At 38.2% G+C, this 25,061-nt stretch overlaps 1 protein-coding gene across 5 annotated transcripts in view; it reads left to right on the plus strand.

Moving 5' to 3' along the window:
• Positions 1–25,061, plus strand: part of BBS9 (Bardet-Biedl syndrome 9) — a 433,938-nt gene that overhangs the window by 372,039 nt on the left and 36,838 nt on the right. For all 5 annotated transcript variants that reach the window (XM_049641681.1, XM_049641676.1, XM_049641677.1 and 2 more), the window contains one exon: positions 200–422. In XM_049641681.1, coding sequence (XP_049497638.1) covers positions 200–422 — 223 coding nt within the window. The remainder of the gene's footprint in view (positions 1–199; positions 423–25,061) is intronic.

Genomic DNA, 25,061 nt, shown 5'->3' on the forward strand with positions numbered 1-25,061 from the left:
AGTAACTTGCTCCTGATCAAACAGCTGTTAGAGCTAGAATTCAAAACCAGACTGGTATGAAATATTCCAGAAACCAGACTCTCAACAGGTCCCTAACACTCGGACGTAAACACTCAATTTTCTAACTTGATGAACAGTAAGTGCCTACTTTGCTCATTTGTCATCTTTGCCTAAATTCAAAATCGGCTCTTGTATCTAGGGCTGGGAAGAAACAGTGGATGCTGCCATTTCCCACCTCTTGAAGACTTGCCTCTCAAAGAGTTCAAAGGAGCAGGCTTTGAACCTCAGCAGCCAGCTGAACATACCCAAAGACACAAGCCGACTAAAGAAACATATCACCTTGCTCTGTGATAGATTAGCCAAAGGTGGACGACTCTGCTTAAGTACGGATGCGGCAGCCCCACAGACCATGGTCATGCCAGGTAAGAGCTTCATCCATGCTCCCTAAACACAACTACTTTACTCAAATTAAAGGAATGCGCCTGAGGTTGTATTTGGGGTTTACATTTCATATTAAAGTGATGATAGCCAAGAAAATTGCTTTCACATTTCCCCTCAGATATCCCAGGGTAACCACTTGGATAAATATTCCTGGGGTATTTGCTTGCTAGACATTTCTAGAATGGTATGTCTTTTTTCTTCCCTCTGTTTTTAAATATATGAGCCATTTTGTTTTGCTTCTAACCAATAAAAAGTGGATTAGCGAATAAAACTATTTTTAAGGAAAAGTTTTACTAAATGTGGTCTCGCGATACCATATTTCATAAATGTAAATAGCATAATACAAGCACTTAATGTAATCCAGATGAGTCCTATCCCTTCTGGTGTTTGCTTGGATTGTGGTCATCAGAATAAAGGGGAAGAGACAAAGAAAAAGACTGGGATCAGGAGATGTGAACAGGCTCCAGAGTCATGGCACCTATAAGCCAAGGTAGAGAGAGACACAGCTTGCCCCACCAGGAGCAAAGTGATGGCCGTGGTCATCCAGGTCAGCTCTTCCCATGGTCAGAGGGGCTAAGCAATCAATGGTGGTGTACTTGTGTCCCTCATAGGCAGCAGCTCCCACGTCCTGCTTCCCTCATGGTGTCTGTCTTTATGGCAACAACAAAGGACTTCAAGTATATAAATGAGTTAAATGCAGTAGCTGTAGTATCTATTTCCTTCTAAAGCAAGCGCCCTAGTATCAGAGAGAAGTGGTGTGGTTTTCTCTTCTTCCTTCTTTCAAGTATTATGTGCTCCTTCCCACCCCCATGCTGATGCCCTTCCTCTTGCTTCCTTTTTCCCTCAATCAGCATTCCTAGAAGTAAAAAGGAACGCAAACGAAAACCTAAAAAGATAAACATAGAGACAGCATAGCATAATCTAATAAGCACAGACTCTGGAGGCAGACAGACCAGTGTTTGGGTCCTGCCTTTATCCTTTACTACTTATATGACCCTGGATATGTTAGTTAACTTTCCAGAGTCTTAGTTTCTTCCTTGGAAAGGGGTGTAATAATGCCTCCCTTGTCACCGGGGCCTTAGATGTTTGTCAAGTGCCTAGCACGATGCCTGGAATAGAGACACGCTCAAAAAATAAAGCTATAATTATTACCATTGTAATATTTAATTATTACCTGTTTTTTTTAAGTTTTATTTATTTAAGTAATTTCTACACCCAACATGGGGCTCAAACTCACAACCTGAACATCAGGAGTTGCACGCTCCAATGGAGCCAGCCAGGTGCCCCTTAATTATTACCATTGTGATATATGTGTAATTCAGCCTGTAAATTTGGGGGTGGGAAAATAGCTCATTTGGGGTCATGGGTTTCTATATTCTATGATTTGAAATATTTGAAAAAAAATTTTAATGTTTATTTTATTTTTGAGAGAGAGACAGAGCATGAGCAGGGGAGAGGCAGAGAGAGAGGGAGACACAGAATCTAAAGCAGGCTCCAGGCTCTGAGCTGTCAGCACAGAGCCCCACACAGGGCTCAAACCCACCAACCATGAGATCATGACCTGAGCCAAAGTCAGATGCTTAACTGATAAGCCACCCAGATGCCCCTGATTTGAAATATTTTTTACCTTACGCACGGACAGAACCTAACTTTTATTCCAAAAGAATATTTTTAATATGACATTTCAGAATAGAAATGTCTTTCCACCTAGAAACAGTTCTAATACAGTTTATCTTAATCTAGGCCCTCTCCATCTTGCCCTTGTTAACATCATCCTAACTAGTCCTTTGGCCTCTACTCATCTGTCTTCTGTCCACTATTACAGATTTATTTTCATAAGAAATAAATATTTAGGTTTAATGAGATAGTAAATGAAAAACATTTACTATGATCAGCACTCAGTACATGGCTTTCTCTCCTTCCTTGCTGATTGGAAAAACAAAGGAGGCTTGAGGGAGAGGGACAAATATGTGAAAGAGAAAACTGAAGAAAGAGATGGGATCAGCCCCCGATTGGCTGGCACATCTATAGAAGCCTCAGCAGCCCTGCCTTCTGTTCCCCACCTTCCTGTCTCCCTGCCTGAGCCTCTTTAGAAACAGCCATTAGGACGCCAGTGACAATGCTGTTAGCAAAGACCTGCACGCCTGGAGAGAACACATGCTCCCTTAGTCACATTTGTTGATTATGGAACTTTAGTCATTTGTTTAAATAACTAGGTGTAGAAACAGCTTGAGAGCTGTGTCCATATAAGCCCTTGATGCAAAAGTTTTGAATGTGTGGAGGGAAGGGGCAGAGGAAAGGAGGAGGAGAAGGGAGGGAGGGAGAAATGAAGAAACGCAGGAAGATAGAGAATGTATTTGTTCACAAAGCAGGCTCCTGTAAGCCAGGTCTATGCCTCTCATGCCTAGTCTAGCCAAGTTCAGTCCACTGGGGAGGGTTTAGCTTTCTGCTGTGCTGTACTGTCATTGTCTTCATTGCTTCTGCTTACCCATGACCCAGTTCTTTACTCTGGTTGAGTGACTCTCTATCCCCACTGGCTTTGATCCAGTCATGGTAGTGAGTTTTGAAAAATTGTTAAATCAGTGTTCTTTGTTATTAACATGCTCCATTATTACCTATAATACCTTTCCTCCCTAGAACTCAAATTTTTCACACACTTCTTTCTGTCCTTAGCACATTTCTCAAGTGGAAAAAACATGTAGGATTATTGCTTTTTATAAAAAGAAAATGAAGTTAGGAAAAGCTAAATATCTGATCAGAGTTACATGGTGACCAGAAGGATTAAGTCTAGAATCTAATCTAGCCTACTGTGCTTCCCTCTAGACTACACAGACCATAATGGTACAAATACATTTCTAGCCCAAGCTTTCTCCTGTGTAAGCTGTTCTTGATCTGCCCTTCTTTTCACTTAAATTAGTCCAGCACTGTTGGGGGGTGGGGGGGAAGAGGGCAGAAATAGTTTCACACAGTGTCTTTTCTTTGCTTTGAAGAATATGTTAAAGATTTGTCTTCGCTTGTGGTTTATTTTTATCATCTCCATAGGTGATATGATACCATTATCACAGAGATAATAAGAAATACTGTGTTATTTTCTGCTTCAAGCCAGTAATTGTGCAATTTACAGTGTTAGTTTAGTTAATAATAATTGGTTTCAGAATACACGAAGGTAAAGTGGCATATTAGAAAGGAGTGAGTTTCTGAACACACAAGCGCGGGACCATTTTTCACAGACCTGATCTTTTTTTTAAAAGCTGGGCAGGAGTGCTTGCTTCGGCAGCACATATACTAAAAGCTGGGCAGGAACTCAGAAATCATCTGGTTCACCTCCCTCTCTTAACAGCTGAGGTAACCGAGGCCTAGGAAGATGAAGCGACTTAGTGGTTGGTATTAAAAGGCAGGAGTGTGTGTAATTTTACCATGTTCCTTATTAAATTGCAGATGGATAAACATCTCAGAATAAAAAACCCTTGGTCTTTTCTAGCCTTATGACTTTATGAGCCCGGCACCTTGGATGTGCCCTTTCTTTGCTCCAGTAAAGGCCATGATGACAACATCCTCCCTGGCATCCAGAGTTTGAAAATCTTTCCCACTGGGAATTACCTTGTGGACTTTTTGCCTCACATTTCTTCTGTTTGCCTTTATCAACCTTCAGATTCTCCATCAAGATTTAGCCTATCCCTTTCTGGGTAAATGATTTTTTAAAAATTATTATTATTTTTAAAATTTTTATTGTAGAACCATCAAACTTCCATGCCTCCTGCCTATAGCTCTGGTATTCACATTTTTTTCTGATGGGGAATATTGCACTTCCATTAAATGTCTTCTTTCTAATCTCAGTTGTGTGCATCCCCTTAGAGAAAGAGTCACAGAGGACCAGGGCAGTGTTTTTAAAAAATCTGAATGTGAATGCCTGTAAGTGGCCTAGCTGGCTTCTTATACTTGTTTGTTATCTGCTTGTCCCTGCAGGTGCTTGAAGCTGAGAGATTTGCCTTAGATTGCCAGAGGCTTCCTTTTATGACCTCACTGTCTAGTTTGACATTTCAGGGGCTCTAATTATAGCTAAGACTTGACTCCCTTAAGCACATTTATGCAGAACTTAATGCACATGTGGGTGGGCCTAACTTATGGTATTTGCAGGCAAATCATTTTAACCTCATGAATGCTGGAGCTTTGTATCATTTCCGTATGGGTTTTTAACCTTCATGTGTCTAGGTGATGCTTTGCCCCCCAAGAGGTGGAATGAGTTACTGATGACCCATCAGCTGGAAGCTTGGAGAGCAAATAAATGGTGTGGGCCCCACAGCAGGTCAGGTAGAGTAAGCTGGGCAAGAAAAAAGGCTTAAGGGCCATCCAGCCTGGTCAAGTGCCTCAGGGGAATATTCTCTTAACGTGATCAAATGAGTCAGACATTGCAATGGGCCATAGCTTCAGCTGTATTTGGTTTGGCACTTTCGGATTCCTGGACCTCAAGGAAGCTGATTTGGGGTAGGGGGAGAAAACAGTTTTATAAATAAGATGAGCCTTTTCTCAGATATGGGTCAGAAAACATACTTTGAAATGTGGTATGGACCACCACAAAATTGGTCTCTTGTACGTCTTTACTCTGTTAAGTGGGTAGAAGAAAACGGAGAATAAAAATTTGAATAAGGTATCTATTCTATCCTTTGGGGAAATATATTTAAAACTCCCACTTTTTAGTATTTTAAACTTGAGTTAATGACCTTTTTGCCTTAAGGGTTTGATGTTATTTCAAGGCTTTTTCCAAATGACCCATTTCAGTAGTATTTTAAGTTAACTTTCTGAGGTCTCACTTTAATGCTTGGTAAGACATTTGGTGTTTACTTTCATATTGTCAGTGTGATTTAGCTGTTGGTTTTACACTTTATTTGAACTTTTATAAGTTTGAAGTTTTTCATTTAAGAAATTTAGACAAATTCAATATAGGAAAGGCTTCTGGAAAAGTCACTAAATGGCTTCTGAATCTATTTGTTTTTTTTTTTTTTTTTTTTTTTATTAAAAGGAGTGAGTTCCAAAATGGTAGAATACAGTTGACCCTTGAACAACACAGGTTTGAACTGCATAGGTCTATGTTAACATGGAATTTTATATATATACATATATATACAGTACAGTGCTGGTAATGTATTTTCTCTTCCTTATGATTTTTTTAAGGCTTGTTTTCATTTATTTTGAGAGAGATAGTGGACAGGGGAAGGGCAGAGAGAGAGGGAGACAGAATCCCAAGCAGACTCCGTACCCTCAGCACAGAGCCCAATGCATGGCTTGAACTCAAAAACTGTGAGATCATGACCTGACCCCAAATCAAGAGTTGGACACTTAATGGACTACACCATCCAGGCACCCCTCCTTATGGTTTTCTTAATAACATTTTCTTTTCCCCAGCTCAGTTTATTATAAGAATACAGTGTATAATCTATACAGCATACAAAATATGTGCTAGTCAGCTGTTTATGTTTTTGATAAGGCTTCCAGTCAACCATAGGCTGTTAGTAAGTGTTTGGGGAGTCAAGAGTTATGTGTGGATTTTCAGCTGCACAGGGTTCAACCCTCCCAGCCCCTGCATCGATCAAGGGTCAACTGTGTAACTGTGAAGTGGACTTTGTCTTCAAGAGTACATGAGCTAGCTTGGCCCTTTATCAGTTAAGTTGTATAATACAGGAAAAGTTTCTTAGCTTGTGAGCTTCTTGATTTTTTCAACTATAAATAGGAATAATAATGGTACTTTACTGGAGTTTTCAGCCAAATTAAATATGGCAGTACTTGAAAGATGCTTAGTAAGTGCCTGACACAGCAAATTCTCACTAAATGTGAGCTTCTATTAATAATAATTATGAATACTGATGTAAAATCTAAAAGGCACTTGTGAGGACAGAAGAATTCTAGAGTTAGAAGAGAAAAATGTGAGACCAGATAGGAAATTTTAAAAAAGAAGAGTGTAAAATTTGCCTTTTTTGAATATTTGTTATAAAGTAACAGTAAATGGCAGTGTTGCGGTTATAACATGAGAGCTTGATACACCAAATAGAACATTCAAAATTGATTAAAGTATGAAAGGTTTGAGACTAATTGGTATCAGAAAAAGACTACCTGAAACTGGAACCAATATTTTACTCTTTTTATTGGGGAAAATAAACAAGGTTTAATTGAAAAATAAGTAAAATTAAAATTTACAGTAAGTTTATTTGTATTTGTATTTTATTTGTCTTTATCATGTATTTGCCAAAACTTATGTTCATGCCTACAATTATGTGCTAATTCTTAAAAACAGCAATGAAAGAATTTTGTTGGGTTTTTCTTTTTGCTTGTTTGTGGCATGTTGGTAGACACGTTTGACCTTAGGATCACCTTTACAAAGAGGGTTTGTTTGTTTGTGAGCAGCAGAGGGAGAGGGAGAGAGACAATCTTTTTTATTTTTTTTAATTGTTTTTATTTTCGAATATCCATTTTCTTTTTTTTTTTTTTTTTTGAAATTTATTGTCAAATTGGTTTCCATACAGGGAGAGAGAGAATCTTAAGCAGGCTCCACACCCACTATGTGGTTCCATGATGAGGGGCTCCATCTCACAACCATGAGACCATGATCTGAGCTGAAATCAGGAGTCGAATGCTCCAACTGACAGAGCCACCCAGGAGCCCCAACGAGGCTTCCTTTTTAGGAAAAAATATCCCAAAGCATCATCCATTTCCCGGGGGGATGGGGGGGTGGGGAGGGGTCTTTCTTAATTGCTTGATATGCAAATCACTTTCTCCAGAAACATCTATCCTGTCATCTTCTGGTCAATTTTCTTCTCTTGATTAACTGGAATGATTGCCAGATTTTTCACTGGTCACTGCCTTGTGTCTCTAATTACATTTTAGCTGTTTTAAATCTTGCATTATTTGCAAGAGTTACAATTTCCCTCTGCAGCCTATTCATGCTGATTTTGCAATAATTTCCAACAGTTGGTGAGAGATGAACCCATGTAAAAGGTGATAGCAGGCGGGATTCATCTAGTGTTAAATGTGGAAAGATATTTGAGGAGAGACTAATTTTATAAGTGGTCTCTTAGTTTTTGAGTGAATATCTTTGTGTTATACTTTTGCTTTTCTGTGACTACTTGGGATCATTAGAACTTCTATAAGGAATAGAATTCACCTCCCTGTCTGCCAATTAAATATATAAGAATTTAGAATGTACTAATCTGAACTCAGACCTCATGTGCTAATATGGCATTTCAAAGTGGTGGAGAGAGGGCAAGATGAATTTAAAAATGGTGCTGGGACCTGGCCAACCATTTGGAGAAAAAAAATAGATTGCTTAGTCTATACCATGTGCTATAATACATTTCAGATAGTTAAGAGGTTTAAATGTAAAAAAATGAAATCATAAAACACAGAAGGAAATAAAGGCAGATACCTAGATATGCAGGCAGGATAGGTCTTTCTAAGTAAGTCAGCAAAGGCAGAAAACGAAAGATTGAGCTTCAGCTATATACTTCTCAAAATGTGGTTCAGAAACATATAAACCAAGGTATGTATTAATAGTAATTACTTTGGGTGGTGGAGTTACAGGTACTAAGTATCATTCTCCTCTTTCTTTTCCATATATTGTATACATTTTCCTACAAAATATATATATAGCTCATAAGAAGGGACCATGATAGAAAGCAACTGGATAATTGTATCAGAAATGGTGGTAAAGAAAAAACAAGGACTAACTTCATAAATTGGGAAAATTAATGTGTTTTTTTTATTCCCCAAAGGAAATAAGTTGTTCAAAGGCAATGACCATATATTTATGCGGTTATTTGTATTTCTGGTATGAGAAATGAACCCAAGTCCCAGCACTCCTTATATAAATGTATGCAGCTAGTTCATGGACTCTGTCTCCATCCTATCTCCTTTCCTGCAACTCCTCTCTGAAAGTAAGCCAAATTATGCCTATTCTTGATCTCTGAGTAATATTTTCACTCTTTCATGAGTGACTTCATAGTTGCTAAATCTGGTGAACACTTTGCCTATAACTCATTTGGCTACTCTGTACCCTTTTACACTGAGACCATTTTGTCGTAACATTTTCGTTCCTTGGCTTTTCTTTCACTATTGGAAACTGTCCCTGTCCCCTTAAGGCCTGTATTTTCCAGTCTGCTTTGTGGCTTCCTGTTGCTTTTTCTGGCTCTTGACTATTGGTGTTCTGTCTTCATGCTCTCCTGGACAGTCTTATCCAACTACTCCTTGGATTCTATGATTTCTACGTCTGGACCTTTCTGTCTGGCCTCTCTTCTAGGATTCACATGTCTCCATCAATACCCCACAGGCCTCTCCACCTGCACATGGCTGAACTCACCTGAACTCCCCTCCTTCTGCATGTCTCATCTCAGTAGATGATGTTACTCAATGTCTAGGCCAGGGGCCTCAAAACAGCTTTGACTCTGTTGCCTTTACTGCCCATGTTCGGTCAGTCACCAAAACGTGATGGTGGCACGTCCTAAATATATCTCCTTTTACTGTCCACACTGCATTACCTTACTTAATGTCCCTGTGTCCTATTTAGGATCTTAAAATGACCTACCAGTAGTCTTCTTGTACTAACATTCCTTCATTCTTTTTAGTACTACCATAAAAAGCAAACATATTGTGATTATTCATAGCAGCATGATAGCCCAAAAATGGAAGCAATCCAAATATTTATCAGTTGATAAATAGATAAAAAATATGGCATATCCATATAGTGGAATAGTCTTCAGCAATATAAAGAACTACAACATGAATGAACCTTGAAAACATTATGCTAAGTGAAAGAAACCCAGTTCAAAAGACTGCATATTATATACTATATGATTCCAATCATATAAAATGTCCAAAACTGGTAAATTCATAGAGGCAGAAAGCATACTAGCAGCTCTGTGAATGTTCTAAAAACCGCTGAATATATATTTTAAAAATGTGAATTATATACGTGAATTATATTGTCATAAAATTGTTAAAAGTAACTCATATCTTTAATACACAGATAAAACATGTTTTGTAGAAATTTAGGGGATAATAAGATTAAAAATCACTAATAATCCAACCACCCTGAAATAGATATAAACTCTGCTATATATAAATTTATGTATGTGTATATACATAGATGTATTCTATGTGTGTGTCTGTGTATACATATCCTTCCAATCTTTTTTCTTTGCATATATGTATTTTGTTTATAAAATTGGGTCATACTACACCTATTGCTTTATAACCTACTCAAAACTTTCATTATATCATTATTGCATTATTAAATACATTATTTTAATACCTACATAATTAATCAGTTCCCTTTTGTCAAGTATATAATTTTTGATTTTAGGATGATAAATAATTATATGTAAATATTTTTGTAGCTAAATCTGTGTGCATCTCTAATGAATTTATAGTTTTCCATGAATATGAGTTTCTTTGCAAAAATAAGGATCTGGGTATGTTACCTACCTCCTTGAAAATATTCTACAGTACTCTTTTACCTACCACATTAAGTCAAAAGTCATAAGTCTGAAATACAGCATTCTTTATGAAATAGACCAACATTATCCACCTAGCTGTTATCTCCTGCACTTTTATCCTCAAAATCCTTTACTGATACTGCATCAAATACACTATGCTTTGCAGGCTTGTAGTTTTTCTTGGCTTAGAGAGTCTGTCTTTGGATGGTGGTAAAATTACCACTAACTTCTGAAGACCCAGCTGAAATGATGTTCTACAGAGCATTCCCTAGTCTTCCTGGCACTTCTGTTTTCTATGCTCCTTGGTCTCTGGGCATATGGCTACTATAGTGCTTATCATATGGTACCATGGTTTAATATTTTTACTTCATCCCTCACTCCTGTATTAGTTTGTTGAGGCCGCCATAACAAAACACCATGGGCTGGGTGGCCTCAACAACAGAAATGTATTTTCTCATAGTTCTGGAGATTGCAAGTCCAAGATCAAGGTGCTGGCAGGTTTGGTTTCTCCTGACTTCTTTCTCTTTGGCTTGTAGATGGCCACCTTTTATCTGTGTCCTCACATGGCCTTTTTCTCTGTATGTGTAAATTCTTGGTGCCTCTTGCTCCTCTTGTAAGCACACCGGTCCTTTTGGATAAGGGCCCCACCCTTATGACCTCATTCAACTTTAATTACTTCTTTAAAGGCCCAATCTTCAAATACAGCCATATGAGGGGTTAGTGCTTCAATCTGTGAATTCTGGGGAGATCACAGTTCAGTCCATAACACTCCCCGATAGGAGGGAAACATGCACGGAAGGCTCAGTATGTTATTCTTCTTTGTGACCTCAGCACCCCACTTATGCCTGGCACATTTATACTTATATAGTTGATGTCCACTATATATTTTTTAAACTTCTTATTTCGAAATAATATAAAATACCTATAATATTTTGAATAGTGGACTCATAGGAAGATGTAGAAATACTGCCTAGAATTCCATGTTCCCTTCATTCAGCTTTCCCTAATAGTGACATTTTACAGAACTGTAGTACAGTATCAAAAACAGAAAATTGACATTGGTTTACTTTACATTTTTAGAATGAATCAGTGGAGCTTTTTATAAAGCGGATAAGTCTTGAAGTAGGTAGAAGTTGTGGACTTTTAAAAAGGGTGGTGGCAGATATTATATATAGAGAGTTAGTGAGGCAAGAAGATGTGGGTCTGTAAGTAAACTGGTGAGTTTCAGATTAGAAATTCAGTTGGGTAGATCAGTAAACACTAATTGATATAAGAACTTGAAAAGCTAGATAAAAGAGATCACACATAATGCAGATGGTAATGGGAGCTATTATAGGTTCATAAGCTATATGAAGTACTAATATGACAGTGGTGTGCAGGATAGGGGAAGTATGACAAACACAGAAGGATACAGATAGTATATCACAGTTTTTAGTTGCCATTGATAGAAATGATTAAGTTGGCAAGTGCATTTTCTTATGGATAATGTGCTTCATTTCAAATATGCTTGAGATGCATCCTTGAAGGGATGTGTGTCAACAGCTGGATGTGAGGAATTCTAGCCTCAGGGAAAGATGGAGGCCTGCAAAGTAGATTTCAGTATCCTGAGCTTAGAGTTCATCATTAAAGCTTTGCAATTGGATGAAACCAAGGGTGTGCACAGGGAGGGAAACACTGGATTTGGGATTTAGCTGCAGAATCACAAATCTGGAAAAAGAAGCCGTTCTGTGGGAAGGAGTGAATTTTAAGCAATTCCAGAAGTGATGCCAATACTCTCAAGAATAGAAGAAGCTCAAGCAAAGATTCTTCCATAATTGGAAGGTACAAGACAGAAGAAGAAGTTTGTATTTCTTTTCTTGTCCTTCTGTTCAAAAACTATGTTCAGAGGTGTTTGAAGGTCAGGAGGTGGTGGCAAGATGAGAGTGCTAAAATGCAACATTCTTGTTACATGGGAAACTTTGAAGAAGTTTCTACCTCTAGAATACAGGTAGACTGAATAGAGTTAGTATTTGAGAAGAAATAAGAACCTAGATATAACTTGGGAATATGTGGAGATTTAAAAAAAAGAAAAGTTTAATAAAGCCCAGATGCTGAGTAAAGTTTTATAATGTTCTGTGAGAGAGCAGGAAGGGGTGAATGATGAGACAGTGAGTTAAAATGATTTGCAAGAGCCAGTCTGGGAAGGAGAAGTCAGCCATTTAGTAATTATGCAGATACTTGTTTGGAGCCATAATTTTTTCACTTGAAATATTGAGATAACACCTCCTTGTTTTGAAACATCAAAACCTTTCAAAATCGTTTTGAACATCAAACTGTATTGTATAAGGAAAGAAAACATTCAGTTTTTAGTAGGATGCTCCTTCTTATCCATTGTAATAGGGAGTCCATAATGGGATGAATGGAAATTTAGTGCAAGAATATTTGAATCCAGGATTAGAGTTGTATTTGACAGGAGAAGCAATTAAGAGTAACTATAGGGGAAGGTCTACCATCAAAGACCTAACAGAATAACATTCTCCCTGTGTGTACTTAGCAAATACTTGTTGATAGACAAGCTGGCTGGTAACTAATTACAATGTGATGACCAAAGCCGTGTTCTTGGAAGTAGGATTGTTAATACAAGAATAAAATACCAGGGGAGTTTGAGGAATTTCCTTCCTTGCAGATGTTTAAACTAATGTGGATACTCAACAGTCTAAAGATAATTTGGGAAAAACCCTGCCTGAAAGCAGGGGGATAAATTAAATAACTTTTAAAACATATCACTATACCTCTGTCTTTAGTCATGTCATATGGATAAATCTGTAAAATGCCTATTTGTACCCTCACCCAGTTATAAATGTGAGCTGTCTTTTCTGATATGAAATATTACAATCGAAAGCCTAACTCTGTGTAATATGTGGCATCTTTAAAAATAACATAGATTGGCCAAAGGAAAGAGTATCTCAATACTCTAGAGCATCCCTCAGGAAGATATTTATCTCTGAGGCATGCATTATTTAAAAAAAAACTTTTCTTACATATTCTATTCATATTTGGGACTGTTTTGTCTTCAAATATAAGGATGCAAAATGGGCATTTATTCCAGCAGTTGCTAATATGAAGGGATTTCTACAGATTCACCACAAACCGGTAACAGTTTTTCCAGTTTTCTCCCCTCAACTTTTACCCCACCTCAGCTTTTGCTACCCCAGTGACTCTGTCTTCAGCAGTAAGGTGTACTGGTTCACCTCAAAATTATAACAAACATACTTCCTGTTTTCTTCCTTTCAATTTTTACTCTCAATACCCACTATCTGTCCAGGGAATTGCATTTTCAACAATAAGAAGAATACATTTCTTGGGGCGGCTGGATGGCTCAGTCAGTTAAGTGTCCAACTTTGGCTCAGGTCATGATCTCATGGTTCATGGGTTCGAGCCCAGCATCCAGCTCCGTGCTGACACCTCAGAGCCTGGAGCCTGTTTAGGATTCTGTGTCTTCTTCTCTCTCTGCCCCTCTCCTGCTTGCGCTCTGTCTCTCTTTCAAAAAAATAAATAAACATTAAAAAAAATTAGAAAACAAGAATATATTTCTCTCCTTTCAATGTAGATTGATGAATATTATTAAAGTTTTATTTATTTTTCATTTTCCTTTAGATTTTAGGGTGGCTGGGTAAAGTATTTCAAGTGCTTAAAAGCCAATTCACTCATCAGAGGCTTACATGAGACAGTCACTAAAAGTTATTTTATATCACATTATTTTCATTTAAAAGTGTTAAAACATATGCAGGATAGATTGGCCAGTCCATACAGTTTGGCCCATTCCTGTGTCTTAATCATTTTTAATTCTGGCCAACACACCTGCTCTAAAATAGGAACAGCTCTGCTGACACTGAGCAGCCATAACAAGTAGAGAGGATGTTCTCCCACTTTGAGCTGTCACGCTGAATGAAGTCAGGTCCATGCTGCCAACCTTTTAGAGAATCCTTTTATACTAAACTTTGAAGAAACTCCATTTTTAATGTGTTTATTCAAGTAAATTGTTGGAATAGTCCGTCCCTTCTGATTTATGTGTAATTTGGGCATTTCTTAAACAATTATAAATTAAAATGAGAAACAATTCTCTTGTTTCTCATGGTTTTTAGAGCATATAAGTTTCTAATTCTAAAAAGTAAAGCACCTTTAGTTGTATTCCTCTGTATGATATGTCTAAACTTTATGTTTTTTAAAAAGTAGCTTTTAGTTGTTAAAATCTTTAATTTTTTAAATTTGAAAATAAATATTTTGGTTATTCAGAATTTTTGTATTTTTTTCAAGTCTGCTTTTAGGGCCATGGTCCAATGTCATGTGGAAAATGTTAGCAAAAAATAAAGTGATGTCACTCTCTAGCTTTCAGAAGCCATGATTTATGCTAATACCGATAGGATGGTTTTTATTTAGTACAGGTGTTTGCATGTTGGTTGCTCTGAGATACTTTTGGCATTTGTTACAAATAAACTTGGAAGTGACTGCAACCATAAAACAAGAAGCAAAAACATTGTTATGGCGAATAACATGGCAGGGGGTGCAAGGCTCCAGCTTACTGGCTGTCTAATTATGAGCAAGGGCAATGGCAACTATTAAGGGCTCAAGTATAGAAGCCTGGTGGGTTTCAGTGAAAAAATAAAGTTAACCTTGTCAAGGTGGACATTTATCAGTGTATGCGACTGTGTATTATACAAGTAAGTTACCTGGTATTACATGTTTTATATATTTTTAAGAGATAAAAAAATCTTTCAAAATTAGTAAAACACCAGACTGTGATAACTTACACATTTATAAACTCATGAATTATACACTTCATACTTCATTATTTCCATTGAAAAACACATCCTGTACCACACCATAATTGAGACTCCAACCATAAACCATTGTATCTGTATCTTTCTTCTGATTAAAGCCTGTTTCTCTTTTTCTTCATAAGTGAAATGGAGGGAGAGTATAGTTTATTATTTGGGAAAAATTCCTTATGTGACTAGTTAAAATAATTGTTTAGTTATATAATATTATAGTTAAGTTTATTACTATTAATGTTATTTGGGCACTATATTTTTCAAAGCTTTCTGATGCAAAAATGTATTTCCATTTTTAGAAAGGAATCCAAAGTAATTCTTGAGAAGTTTACCTAATAAATAAAATTCCTAGCTATCTGTAGTGATCATTAACACATTTTATATCATAAAAACAATTTTCATCACATTTTTATTTTGAGTTTATTCTTATTTTTGTGTTATACCATCAATCATTATTAGATGTCTACTCTCTATTGATATCCTCTTATAAGACTGACATCTCTGAGGGCAGAGACTGTCATTCATTTTCCTAGAATCCATCCCTAGAATCTAATATAATTGGAATGTAGAAGATGCCTAACATAATCTTGTGAAACTGATTTGAAATGAATCATTTTCCTGAACATTATATCATCTTTCCCAGTTTCCTCTCACTCAGTTCTCCTCCTTCCAACCCCCACCTTCCAGCGTACCCACTCCACGTCTGTCTGCCTTTCCACTAGCCCTTTTAGCTCTGCCTTGTAGAACTTTGTGGCTTTTCATCCTAGATCCCTGTCAGTCTCCAGTCCTGAGTAAATCTTTGACTTTTCTTGGATCTACTCTGGGGCTGGAAATTGTTGCTAAAGTTAATCATAAAACTGGCCCAGCTACTTTTGTTTCCTCTCACGCTGTGTGATTTCACCTGGGCCTTCCTCTGCTAACCAGAGTTCTGTTTACTTGGTTCTGATCTCATTCCCAACAGAAGTTAATCCTTGTGATTTTGCTCAAGCTCCAACCTCTTCTTCTCCCCCAAACTGTACAGAAGCCATCATTCCATGAAGATCAAGGTTGTCCAAAACAAAACTCTACTTCCCATTGGCTTATATTAAATGTTTATAATTGTATTCATCTTTTGTTTTTCTCTTCTTTCTCAGAAGACACATTTGGCCTTAGGATGAAACTCAGACTTATCACCTTGCCCTACAGAACTCTGCTTCCTCCTTCTTCCCATCCACTTCTCTGCCATCCATTTCCCCAGAATTCCCTTTGGCCCACAAGTCCCCCTTTCAGTTCTGCTCATCAAGATTTTTCCTGTCTCTGGCCTTTGCATATGCCCTTCCCTTTGCCTTGAATACTGTCCTTTTTCCACCTCCCAAAATTACCCCCTGCCACACATCTACATGTTCACCAGCTAATTTATCCTTAGGTCCCAAATTATAGATCTCTTTCCCATGAGAGGTCTTCTGTGACCCTTCTCATTCTTGCTCATGGCCTCTCAGATTTTTTCTTTATAGCATGAAGCACAGTTCGTAATTATACCTTCGTTGTGGGTTTGTTTAATATTTCTCTCACTAAATTATAAGTTCCATGAGGAGAGGGACCATGTCTGTGTTACTTTACCATATTCTCACCTCAGCGTCTGTCATGTCAGTGGGTATCTGAAAGGCAGCTGATGGATGAATTGTATCCTCTTCTGTTTTCCTGTTTCCTCAGGGATCTTGTACCTCATATTCATCTTAGTTGAGCTGTTTAACCTTTCTTTTCTGCTGCCACCTTCCCCTTTCTAAACTTTGCTCAGTTCTCCTCTGTTTCACTATATTAACTATCTTCTTTTCCTTCCTCTTTAGACTTGTAAACTCTACAAATTGTACTGTGGTTTCTTAAATATAAATTTGGAATGAAGCTAAATATCACCATCTGTAAACAATTCATCTTTTGGCCCAGAGACCAATATTAGGAGCATAATGGATACATGGAAGTTCTTAAAAGGGGGAAAGGAGTTTTATTCATGAAATAGGACTATTTTTTGTTCATTTAACAGACACTTTTAAAAATACTACCATGTTCCAGGCGCTATACTGGACATTGGAATATGTTGATTAAGAGCAGAGACAGCATTCCTACCCTCATGGGGCATATATTCTAGTGGAGAAGCTGGAGAGTAAACCATTGTGAAGCTAAAGAAGAGAGTTTTGAGTTGTATTATGTTCACTGAAACAAACAGGGAGTTGAGAGAGTTGGGGGTAAAGGCTACTGTAGACAAGGTTATTGGGAAAGGCTTCTGTGAGCAGAGGGTTGAGAAAATGAAGAACCAGGGACATAGTGCTCTAAGCTGGTGGAATAGAATTTAAAGGCCTGGATTTGCTGAGAGAGTGGAACTTAAACATTTACACACTCTCTCTCTCTCTTTCACACACATGCACACACACACACACAAAGGTAAATATGTGAAGTGATGGGTATGTTAATTAACTCAATGGGGAAATCCTTTTGTAATATATGTGTATAACAAATCATCACACTGCACATTTTAATTAAAATTTTATTTGTCAGTTATACCTTAATAAAACTGGAAATAGAAGAATTTAAAGGCCTGGAGTGAAGAAAGGACTTGGTGTATTCAAAAGACACATAGCCTCCCTGGCTTGATCTTAATGAGGAAGAGTGGCAGGGAGAGCCAAGTCATGTATTCCTTACATTCCACAGTAAGGAATTTAGATGTCATCCTGTGAGTAGTGGGAAGCCATCAAATGGTTTTTGAGGAGGGAAATTATGTGATCTGGTCTGTGTTTTTAAGAATTACTATGGCTACTGTTAGGGAATGATTTGGAAAACAGCTGGAGTGGAAATACCGGGAGAGCCAGAGAGACTATTGTAGAAATGTAGGCAATAGACAATGATGACTGGGGTTGTGGCCATAGAGATAGAACTAGAGAGCTCTAGGGCATATTTTAGAGGCCATAGAATACTTGGTGATGGATTACAAGTAAGCAGTGAGATGAGGGAGGAAGCAGAGAGGAGGACTGGAATGTTGGTTTTAGTAGCGAGGCGGACAGTAGTGGTATTGGTAAGATAGGGAAGTTGGAGGGAAGAACAGTGTGTGTGTGTGTGTGTGTGTGTGTGTGTGTGTGTGCGTGCGTACGTGGATGTGGGCTAAGTGGGGGGTACAGAATAAAAGATCTGTTTGGATCTGTTCCACTCAGAAGGCCTTGTGGACACCGACTTGTGAATGTCAAGGTGTCTGGAACTCAGGGGATAAGCCAGGACTGCAGAGAGACAGTCAGGAGACAGCAGCCTCTGTATTGTATTTGAAGCTGAATGGGCTAATTATGTGGAAAGAGAAAAGAGAAGGGGGGGGGGTGGCTCATCTAAACCTTGAGGCCTTCCAGCATCTAGAGGTCACGAAGAAGGGCAAGAACCAACGTCGGAAATTGAGGAGAAGCAGCCAAGGAATGAGTAACAGGAAAACTGTGAGAGAGTAGCCACGTGGAAGCCAAGAGAGGGGAGGGTTTCCAAGGTCAGCATTGTCACGTGCTGCTGAGATGGAGCGAGATGAGGGCAGAGGTGGGAGCTGACATACTTCTATTGAGCTCTTACAGATTTGGTAGCATTTCTTCTTTTATATATTTTATGTGTATGAATTATTCCTAATTGTTAAGGGAAATAAAGTTTTATTTGTCTTGCTAACCTATTTTTTTTAAAGAAATAGCAAATTTCAACACCTTATCTAACAAATCAGTTCTTTCTCCTCATCTTGTTATTTCTTCAGATGGACACAATATCAGTCATCTTCCTAATTAGAAAAATACCAGGCTTTTTGATTTAGGACCGAGCCCTTCATAATCTGACCTAGTTGTTCTTCTTTATCTTGAACCTTAGCTCAATTTCTTTACTTCCTTATGTTCCGGGTACTGTTGAAAGCAGTGGAAAGCTGATGGTGAGCAGGACAGACATGGTCTCTACCATCACGAAGCCTATATTGTCAATTAATTAAATAATCGTATAGATATTCAGTTGCAAAACAAGGTAAATACTATGAAAGCAAGAGATGATAGAGGCCCAGTCTTGGGAAGTAGCCATAGAGATCAGGAAGAGCAGATAGATATAAGAAATTTCTCAGGATTTCAGGATTTTTCAGGATTCAACAGAATCTGGTAATTGATTGAAGATCAGGGTTGAGTATAAAAGAGAGGTATTAGGGAGGGCCCCTGGATTGCTTGTTCCAGTTGGCCAGTGCGCCATTCATAGAAAAGGCATCTTTGGAAGAGAACAAAGCTTGAGGGAGAACAATGATAAGTTTGGTTCTGTTTATGTTGAATTTGAGTGCTGATCTCACGTCTACTTTTCCTGCAGGAAGTCTTCTCTGAGTATTCTCCCCTTTGCTAATTAATCTAACTCCTGTAGAGTAAATAATGTTAGTAATGTCACGTGCTTAAAGCTAATATTTATAACTTTTAGTACTACCCACTGGCACTTCATATTACTGTCTAGTTCTCTAGTTGCTATATGGCATTCTAAGTTAAAACATAAAATCCATGTGGGTGCAAAATATGTGACCATTCTCTTTGTTTATACAACTGATAGCACTTGGCAGAGCATGATGTTATGTAGGAATACATATTTGGATTCCCAGTGTCACTAGGTGATTTTTCTTGAGACAGAATGTAATTTCTTATGGGTTAATTAATAATCTATAAAGATTCATTAGATAACAAGTGTCTTCCAGATCAATAGGAATTAGTAAGTTTGTTGACTAAAGTGAATTATATACTCGGACTTACATGCTCTCTATCTGGAACTACTTTCTAATTAAAGTTGTGAGCCCCCTATCCCTTACTGTATTGAATAGTATTTAACTGAACTTCAAGTAAAATTCAAATACAGTGAGCCCTCAAGAGTTTTACCATCATAAAATTTGCTTTCAGTGAGTTTTTTTCTTTAATATGTTATGAAACATCATCTAAATTTGTGTCTGTAACAGAATTTGATAGTGCTCTTCATACTTCAAATTGGCCTCAGAGATTTCAGCCTTGGAAAGTTAGGATTTTATTTTCCCAGCTGTTTAAATGTAATATATTTGAAGACAGAGGCACTGTCCTGTAAGTTTATAGCCTAAATAAATCTATTTTAAAGGTGTGCTGGTCCGAGGCCAGGTGGCATAATGGGATGACATATGAGCTATTCACATTTGAAGACCTGGCACTAAATTCATCTCAGGATGCCAGGAAAATGACTTTAGAGGTGTCAATTTGCTGGACTCCTTGGTGGGCATCTGAGAACATCACAGAACCTTTGTAAAGTCTAACATAATGTATCCTCTGTAAATTATATTGCCACGTTAGCCGCCTAAGGTACAAAAGGGCAATTTGAATGACTTCAGTAGGCATTCCAAAATCTTGTTTTCATAAGTAATGAGAAGTACAAGCCTGTCTAAAAGAAGACCAGCCTAATCTAAAGGTTGTACTTGAGTCTGGGAGTTGAAACTTAAGCTTTTCTGTTCCCCTAATGTTTATCTGGCTCATCAGTTATTTAGCAAATATTTACTTAAGCCCCCTTTTTCTGAGCCTTTATCATTTTAGGCATGGATTTTATAACAAGACCAGTTACCTTTCCTCTCCCTGGCTTCAGATCTCCTACAAATGCCAATAATAGTATTTCAAAGAAGTGTGATAAAAAAAAACTTAGTACTCCAAAAAAAAAAAAAAACAAAAAAAAAACCCCGCAATAACCCTGTCTCGAAAACTTGTAAAATTATCTCTCAATAATCCCAAGGTGCTTAATTGGACTACTTATCTGAAGATCTTTTGCTTTTTTTCATTTGCATTTGCCAAGAATGTCTAGTAATTATGCACTCAGTTTCCATTTGAGTACCTTTTTGAATTACTTAAAAGGCCATCATCATTAATTCATATTTAATATCTGAATCTAAGGTTTCCTTATTGTAGTAACACACTGTGTGCTAGCCAGAAACATCACTTAATTTGAGAAAGCATACAATGCTCAAAGGTACCAGTCAGACTTTTATTTTTATTGTGAAAATATATTTCAGTAACTCTCAGACTTTAGTCTCTATTAACATGGCCTATTTATTTAGTTCCTCTCCTTTTGCATGTAGCATCAGTCTGCACAAAATGGTCTGGCTAATGATCTGTTTAGAGGAGATGCTAACCAGGAGAGGAGTGATGGTGGACCATGACAGTTGAGGAGGGGTGGTCCTTGGCAAAGTGTGTCCTCTTTCTCTATCCAAGATGGGGGTTCAGTCTGAAACAAGCTGCATATAGATTTGTGGCATTTCTAAGGAGTCAATCCAAGTTGGTAGTACTCCAAACTGCTTCTAGGATCTCTTCTTTTCACAGATCTTACAGTTGGCTGGAGGCATCTTCCATGAAGCACAAGATGCTGAAAGACAGGCAGATGGGTTTTTACTCAACTTCTCTGAACCTCAGTTTCTTTTTCTGTACCTCTAACTGTTAGGATCTCAGGATCCTTCCTAATGAGAGTCTGTGATGCAGTCCTCTACTCACAGTTGTCCCAAGTTCTAGGTTATGGCCTATGGCTCTGCTGATTACTTGGATAGAGTAATGAGCATGATGGCTCATGCAGTCAGTTCATAGAATGATGTGAGGAAAATTGGGGATAAATTGTACTTAATTAACTGAAGAGGTGATTTCAGGATAAAATAGACTTCAATTATTTTCTCCTAGAATTAAAAATTCATGTATTTTATAAATCTTTATTGAGTACCTACTATGTGCTTATTGCCATACTAGAGTCTGGGTATACAGGCTTGAACGAAATAGACAAAGAGTCTGCCAAGCATCCATCCTGGTGGGGAAGATAATACACAAACAATAAGAAAGATATTTACAAATTGTGTTTAGTAATATGAAGATAATAAGTACGGTAGTGTTAATAAAGGGTGACTGGCAGGGGGAGGAGATACTTAGGGAAGCCTTCCTGAGGAGGGGTCATCTATGGTGAGACTGAAAACATAGGAGGGAGCCAAGTGTATGAAGGTGCATGTGGTGGTGTTGGGAGTAAGAACAGCGGGAACAGGAGACATCCAGAAAGTGGGAACAGGAAATGCAAAGGACTCAAAGGAAGTAGGAAAGAAGGTCAAAGTGATTGGGGAGAATGACCGGAGATTGGGTTGGTAAAGCAGGCAGGGGCCAGATCATAGAGGAGGACTTGTTCAAAGTTTAGGTTTTATTAGGAATGACAATGCTAGAAAAAGGACATTTTTTATAAACCTGTTATCTCTTAGAACAAATGGAAGGTGGCAGTCCTAACCTTGAATAGCCAAGCTGCATTCATAAACTGGAATAATTGTGAGAAGTCAGTAACATGTTGAAAAAACACTTTATTGTATTCAAAGACTTGAGGCCACTAAGTTCTTAGGCATTTATCACTTGAAAGTGAAGGAATAGAAAAGTTTAAAAGGCTGTAGCAATGACATTTGAGAAAATGAATAATTCAAAGTGAATGAAATCATGAATAATGAATTGTAAGAAAAGACTCCTCACTTGTGATTAGAGATTCATAATTTTCATTTTACAGCAAAATATAGTTGGCTGCCATGCATTCCTTACTTACTTCATCTAAGTACAATTAGGCCCAACACATTAGTGCCTTGATGTGCAGACTTATGACTGGCTTCTTGTGTCGAAACCATTAAATTTTAATGTATTCAGCTTAAGCATAAGTGGTCACAGATGATTCATAATCCTTCTCCCTGCTTTTGGTGAAAATGATCGTCAGCAAGAGAATTGTCCCCAATGGCCACACTTATCTTCGTAGTTGATTTCCTAAACATTTTTGTGTCTGTAGGAGACCAGGAATAAACATTGCATAGCTGATGGGTAAAGCACAATGATAATTGCTCTCAAACCGCAAGATATTTAATGATGATAAAGTAGAACTCTGTAACTCTTGACATTTTCTTTTTTAATTCCTGATGTCGGGAGGATATAAGTGGTATAAGCTGCTCTTTAAGAGTGGAGTTAGCCAACTATGATTTTTTTTCTTTAAGCAATAAATGCCAAGAGTTGCCCACAGTTTTATGACCTCATCATTTAGCTATCAGGCGTAGAGGCAGGATGAGCGAGCAGGCTTGCCTGACTGAGGCTTTAGACAGCAGCTTAACCCAATAAAAATAGGACCGTGGCTTGGGTGTATGACTCTTACCAGCCTGGTAATTATTTGAATGTTCACCTGACCCAACCACCATCCAGGTACTGAGAAATCTCAGCTCACTATGCTGCTGAGTTTACTTATCTTGTGCAACCTGTGTAGACATATGTGATCCAATCATCTCTCTCTAGAGTTTGAAATCCTGGTTGCCTTCACGATAAACTCACAGTTATCTGCCATGGCTCATGAGTCCCTTCATGATCTGGCTTTTGTGTCTCTAGCCCCTTCTCTTGTGCTTGCCGCTAGCAATGTTTCCAGCTACGATTCTGATCTACTTGCAGCTCCCAGAAGGAAGCAGGTTCTCTCCTGTCCTCAGGTCTCCCTTGTCCCCAGACATGTAGCTCTTCCGCCTAGGATTCCCATCTTGCCTACTCAGCCAGCTGACTTCTGTCATCTTTTGCAGTATTTGCAGATTTTTTTCTGAGACCATTCTTGCCTCTCTGTGCACTTCTAGTACCCCTCTCTGACTAGGTCATGGCTTCATCCTCGTTTGCATTGCTCCTTGCATTGCTTGCATTGCTCTTATTGCACTGTATATGGGATTGCATTGTATTAGAGAGATCCATATTTCCTAGCCCAACCCAGCTGTGGGCTCCTTGAGGACAAAGGTTTTGTTTGTGCTTTTGGTACCCCCTCACTGTTAGCACACAGTCTGCACACAGTAGGCTCTGTGCTGGATGGATTGGTGTATGCAATATGTCTCTTTTCTGGCCCTGAAATGATACAGGACAGCTGGCTGCTCTCCAAACCAGTCTGGGTATCATACTGGATTATCCTTGGTAATAACAAGATAAGCAAACTTCAGTCTCTGCATCACATTACAAACAATTTGCTTCCCTTTCTAAATGAAGACATTTTTACAGTCCTTTTACTTAATGAAGGAGCATGGTCCAAAGTTGCTGTACCCTGTGAAATCCTCAGGAGACTCATGAACTACTAGGAGATTACCCACACCTGGGTGCAGGCTTTTGCTCAGGTGCTCTGAGAACCGCTCTGATCAAAGCAAGGTCCAAAGAAGAGCATTGCTGCTTGCTTCCCATCCCTGGCCATTGTCACTTCAGTGGACGGATGCACCCCTGCACAGCCTGTCTCATTACATAAACACAGTAGTGTTTTAGGGCTAGAGGGTAAATCTAAAAGTCTCCATTCTATTACTCCAGGCCATTCTGTATGTAAAATGACCTGGGAAAGATAGATGTTTATTCTTAAACATCTCCAGGGATAGAGGCTTCCACAGCCTTCTCAATTATGTCTTCCATTATCTCACTAGCCTTCTCATCAGGAAGGTTTTTTCCCCTAATGTCTAACTTCAATCCCTCCTGTTGCAATTTAAATTCATTTCCTTTTGTCTTGGCTTCAGTGGGAACAAAAGAACAAATAACTCAGCAGCACCCACCTACCCTATTTGTAATAGGAGATGCCTGACTTCCTCCAGACAGCCTTCTCTTTCTAGTGTTAAATGGACCCAGTTGTCCCATTTTCTCCTTTTGCCATTTCTTGGAAGCTCTTCCTTTTAAAAAACTTGCATTGCTCTTATTGCAGCAGATATCATGGACCATGCATTTCAGCTCTGTCACTTTAATCCTGCAGTCATCTTTTCAACCTGTCAATCTGTATAGCCTTAGTAATCCACTTAACACACTGAAAAAGAATCGATGACTACTATTATAAAGTGCTTTCGAGTTCTGGAATTCTCTCTCTCCAAGTGATCTATTACTGTTATCCAGTACCTTCCCTGCCCTCATTTCCATGCTTAAGGATGAAATTTTTTTCCTGTGTATTTCTCGTTTCTTCATACATAAGTGTCATGCAACCACAGCTGTAGTGTTTTTGGGTGGTAGGTCTACTCACTACTGTGCCAGGTAGCTCAGGGTATGGAGGAAGAAGGAAAGGGGACAGTTTTGTCTTTTCCTCTTACCTTTCCCAGATCCTAGAGACACAGTAGTCACTAGAGTTGGCAGAAGCTAGAAATTCCCAGCTCATGGACCACTGATCTTTTTGGAAAACTGAGATAAGGACTTGGGAATAATATGAAAAGGAAAATGAGCAGGAAAGTAAAAATACAACTGTGTTCACCACCTTAAAAATAGGAACTTCTCCCTAAAAATTTCTAGAAAGGAGATAATGTTAGATGTGAATGAGGATTCAGTTGAATTAA

Source organism: Panthera uncia, chromosome A2 (genome assembly GCF_023721935.1).
Source record: "Panthera uncia isolate 11264 chromosome A2, Puncia_PCG_1.0, whole genome shotgun sequence".
NCBI lineage: Eukaryota > Metazoa > Chordata > Mammalia > Carnivora > Felidae > Panthera > Panthera uncia.